Source organism: Penaeus chinensis, chromosome 26, assembly GCF_019202785.1.
Source record: "Penaeus chinensis breed Huanghai No. 1 chromosome 26, ASM1920278v2, whole genome shotgun sequence".
In the NCBI taxonomy this organism is placed as follows: Eukaryota; Metazoa; Arthropoda; class Malacostraca; order Decapoda; family Penaeidae; genus Penaeus; species Penaeus chinensis.
In genome coordinates this window covers 18,420,767-18,424,942 of record NC_061844.1, presented here as the reverse complement: position 1 = coordinate 18,424,942, position 4,176 = coordinate 18,420,767, and the positions used below count along the sequence as shown (strand labels likewise).

At 33.3% G+C, this 4,176-nt stretch overlaps 1 protein-coding gene across 1 annotated transcript in view; it reads right to left on the bottom strand.

The window, feature by feature from the left end:
- The window catches only part of LOC125039057 (extensin-2-like), a 21,013-nt gene extending 17,990 nt beyond the window's left edge, over positions 1 to 3,023 (bottom strand). The window contains exons 1-5 of the mRNA XM_047632776.1: positions 2,997 to 3,023; positions 2,068 to 2,250; positions 1,603 to 1,773; positions 1,349 to 1,430; positions 774 to 813 (exon numbers count right to left, since the gene is read on the bottom strand). Of these exons, the coding sequence (XP_047488732.1) occupies positions 774 to 813; positions 1,349 to 1,430; positions 1,603 to 1,773; positions 2,068 to 2,250; positions 2,997 to 3,023 (503 nt within the window). The remainder of the gene's footprint in view (positions 1 to 773; positions 814 to 1,348; positions 1,431 to 1,602; positions 1,774 to 2,067; positions 2,251 to 2,996) is intronic.
- Between the last annotated feature and the right edge of the window lie 1,153 nt (positions 3,024 to 4,176).

The following is a 4,176-nucleotide window of genomic DNA, read 5'->3' as shown; positions in this document are numbered from 1 at the left end:
ATATATATATATATATATATATATATATAATATAAATGTGTATATATATGTATATGTGTGTATATGTGTTTGTATGCACACCCACACATATACATACATATATATATATAAATATAGACATATATATATACATATATGCACACATATACGCATATATAAATATATATAAATACAAACACACAAACAGATATATATATATATATATATACATATATAAATCGCTTTCAAAAAAAAAAAATAATAACAAAAGAGCTATTTCCTGGTTACTGAAATATTAAGTATAATCATTCATGTATACTAACATATTTGCTTAATGATTTTCAAACTATCCGCTGCTGACTTAATTTAAATAACTGACACAAAGAGCACAATCTTCCAAATGCATGTTAGACTTGGAAATTCATCTTTTATATAATAAACAGCATTCTCATTGAGCAAACCCTATGTAGTTCTATGCTGTTTTGATTACGCTTAATATATAATGATATATTTATTGTTAAAAAAAAAAAAAAAAAAAATATATATATATATATATATATATATATATATATATTTGTTCTTGGTGTATTCCATAGTGTGAAAGTTCTGACAGTGACCTTGCTATTGAATACAATTCTTTCATTATACAATGTGATAGATGATAATAAAAATCCTGATCTCTAGATGTCTGTTCCTGGTTGTGGATTTATGATTATTCTAAAAAGACTTAAATTAAGTATTCAAAATATGTTCATTCTGATTTCAAAATGGAAAAAGTTGAGTTTCTTCCACACTTAAAATCACAGTGAAAATGAAGAAGCCGTTGACAGCACTCTGCGAAATTGTCAAACTTATATGAATGAAATATATGGTTGGGGGATTCATGTCTGCTTTATATATATATATATATATATATATATATATATATATATATATATATATATATGCACTTTTTCTTTGCCATAAATTTCATTATGTAATCAGCCAGAAGATATTTGGTGAATATAATTGGTTAATCTGATGCTGACTTCAATTCAGTTCCCTCAGACTTCCTTTGTTTTTGTTTTGTTTTTGTTTTTTGCGACGGATGAGTAACATTTTCAGATTTATAAAATATGATCTTTATTCTATATATGAAAAAATATAATTCGTCGGTATATATTTTATATCGTCATCTCTTAAGCATAGGTAGGGGTATGGGGGGCAGCGTGGTAGGGAGCGGGCTTGTAGGTGGGGGTGTACTCGGGGTACTGAGCCTCGCCCTCGTAGGTGACCTCAGCTACAAGACCGTCGCCGTTGTCCACGTACTTGACGATCTGCTTGCGGCCGTCGGGGAGGTCGACGGTGTAGCTGCCCTCGGTCTTGTAGCCGTCGCGGGACTCCGAGGCGGCGAAGTTGGCGCCGGAGTAGCTGTCGGCGACGCCGTAGTTGTAGTTGTACTTCGGGGGCACCTGTGGAGGTGAAAGTTTGATAATTAAAGTCTCACAGTATATGTACCTGGTACCAAGCATACTAATAGAAGTGAATACGAAAATCTACCAAACAGGCATAAAATATATAACACTGAAGCATAGTAAGAAATAATAATCTTTTATTATATGTATTGATTACAAAAATACTTACTTCGGGGTATTCGGGCTCGTAGTGTGCGTGGGCGTGGTAGGCGGGCTCGGGGGCGTGGTAAGGTGCAGGGGCGTGATATGCAGGTCTAGGGGTGTAGACGGGGGGGAGGGGGTCTTGGACTGGGGCCTTGTCGCACAGAGCGACGACAGCCACGCAGGCGAGGACGACGACCTGTGGACAGAGCCGCTTGTTATTTGTTGTAAGGAAAGACATAAAGACATCTTGTATAGAATATAGAATGTGCTTACTAGATGCAGAAAAATAAACTAGAAATTGTGATATGAACAAATATATTATCGCTCCGATAAGCACATGCTTGAGGGCCAATATACACATTTATATACATGTTTCATTTATGTCTATGCATTTCCATATGTGTGTGTAAGTAAACTTTCACTGTTGTAAACACAACACCGTAAATTCCGTCTAAAACTCTGAATTTCTTTTCACAGGAGGACTTCGTACCTTTAGAGACATGGCTGGAGAGTGAATGATAATTGGTGGTTGACACTTCTCCTTATATATGCGACAGTGTGCGTTCGTTCGTTCGTTGTCTCCGCTGTAGGCCTTTCTCTCATGGCCTGAGGGGGTAATTATCGTGCCCTTGAAATGCATTATTCTAATCGTCAACAGGACAGTGAATATTCTCTGTAGAATTTTTGACATTGCTATTAGGCTCTATACTTGATTCAGATAATATACGACAATTATTTTTTATGTGTATATCAGTAGAAAGATTATAGCTACATAAGTGATCTGATATATATATATATACATGTATATATATATATATATATATATATATATATATATATATGTGTGTGTGTGTGTGTGTGTGTGTGTGTGTGTGTTTGTTTGTGTTGGTGTGTGCAAAAGTGTACGTCTATCTCTTTATCTATCCCTATATATGTGTGGTTGTGTATATGCATTTATGTGTACACACATGTATAAATGTATATATATAGATATATACACATGTTTGTGTATACGTTTATATATATATACACAGATATATATATATATATATATATATATATATATAAATAAATGTGTATATATATGTATATGTGTGTATATGTGTACGTATGCACACCCACACATATACATACATACATATATAAATATAGACATATATATATATACATATATGCACACATATACGCATATATAAATATATATAAATACAAACACACAAACAGATATATATATATATATATATATATATATATATATATATATATATATATATATAAATCGCTTTCAAGAAAAAAAAAAAATAACAAAAGAGCTATTTCCTGGTTACTGAAATATTAAGTATAATCATTCATGTATACTAACATATTTGCTTAATGATTTTCAAACTATCCGCTGCTGACTTAATTTAAATAACTGACACAAAGAGCACAATCTTCCAAATGCATGTTAGACTTGGAAATTCATCTTTTATATAATAAACAGCATTCTCATTGAGCAAACCCTATGTAGTTCTATGCTGTTTTGATTACGCTTAATATATAGTGATATATTTATTGTTAAAAAAAAAAAAAAAAAAAAAAATATATATATATATATATATATATATATATATGTATATATATATATATGTTCTTGGTGTATTCCATAGTGTGAAAGTTCTGACAGTGACCTTGCTATTGAATACAATTCTTTCATTATACAATGTGATAGATGATAATAAAAATCCTGATCTCTAGATGTCTGTTCCTGGTTGTGGATTTATGATTATTCTAAAAAGACTTAAATTAAGTATTCAAAATATGTTCATTCTGATTTCAAAATGGAAAAAGTTGAGTTTCTTCCACACTTAAAATCACAGTGAAAATGAAGAAGCCGTTGACAGCACTCTGCGAAATTGTCAAACTTATATGAATGAAATATATGGTTGGGGGATTCATGTCTGCTTTATATATATATGCACTTTTTCTTTGCCATGAATTTCATTATGTAATCAGCCAGAACATATTTGGTGAATATAATTGGTTAATCTGATGCTGACTTCAAATCAGTTCCCTCAGACTTCCTTTTTTTTTTTTTTTTTTTTTTTTTTTTTTTTTTTTTTGCGACGGATGAGTAACATTTTCAGATTTATAAAATATGATCTTTATTTCATATATGAAAAAATATAATTCGTCGGATATATATTTTATATCGTCATCTTTTAAGCATAGGTAGGGGTATGGGGGGCAGCGTGGTAGGGAGCGGGCTTGTAGGTGGGGGTGTACTCGGGGTACTGAGCCTCGCCCTCGTAGGTGACCTCAGCAATAAGACCGTCGCCGTTGTCCACGTACTTGACGATCTGCTTGCGGCCGTCGGGGAGGTCGACGGTGTAGCTGCCCTCGGTGTTGTAGCCGTCGCGGGACTCCGAGGCGGCGAAGTTGGCGCCGGAGTAGCTGTCGGCGACACCGTAGTTGTAGTTGTACTTCGGGGGCACCTGTGGAGGTGAAAGTTTGATGATTAAAATCTCACAGTATGTGTTCCTGTTACCGAGCAAACTAATAGAATTGAATACGAAAATCTACCAAACAGGCTTAAAATGTATAACATTGTAGCATAGTA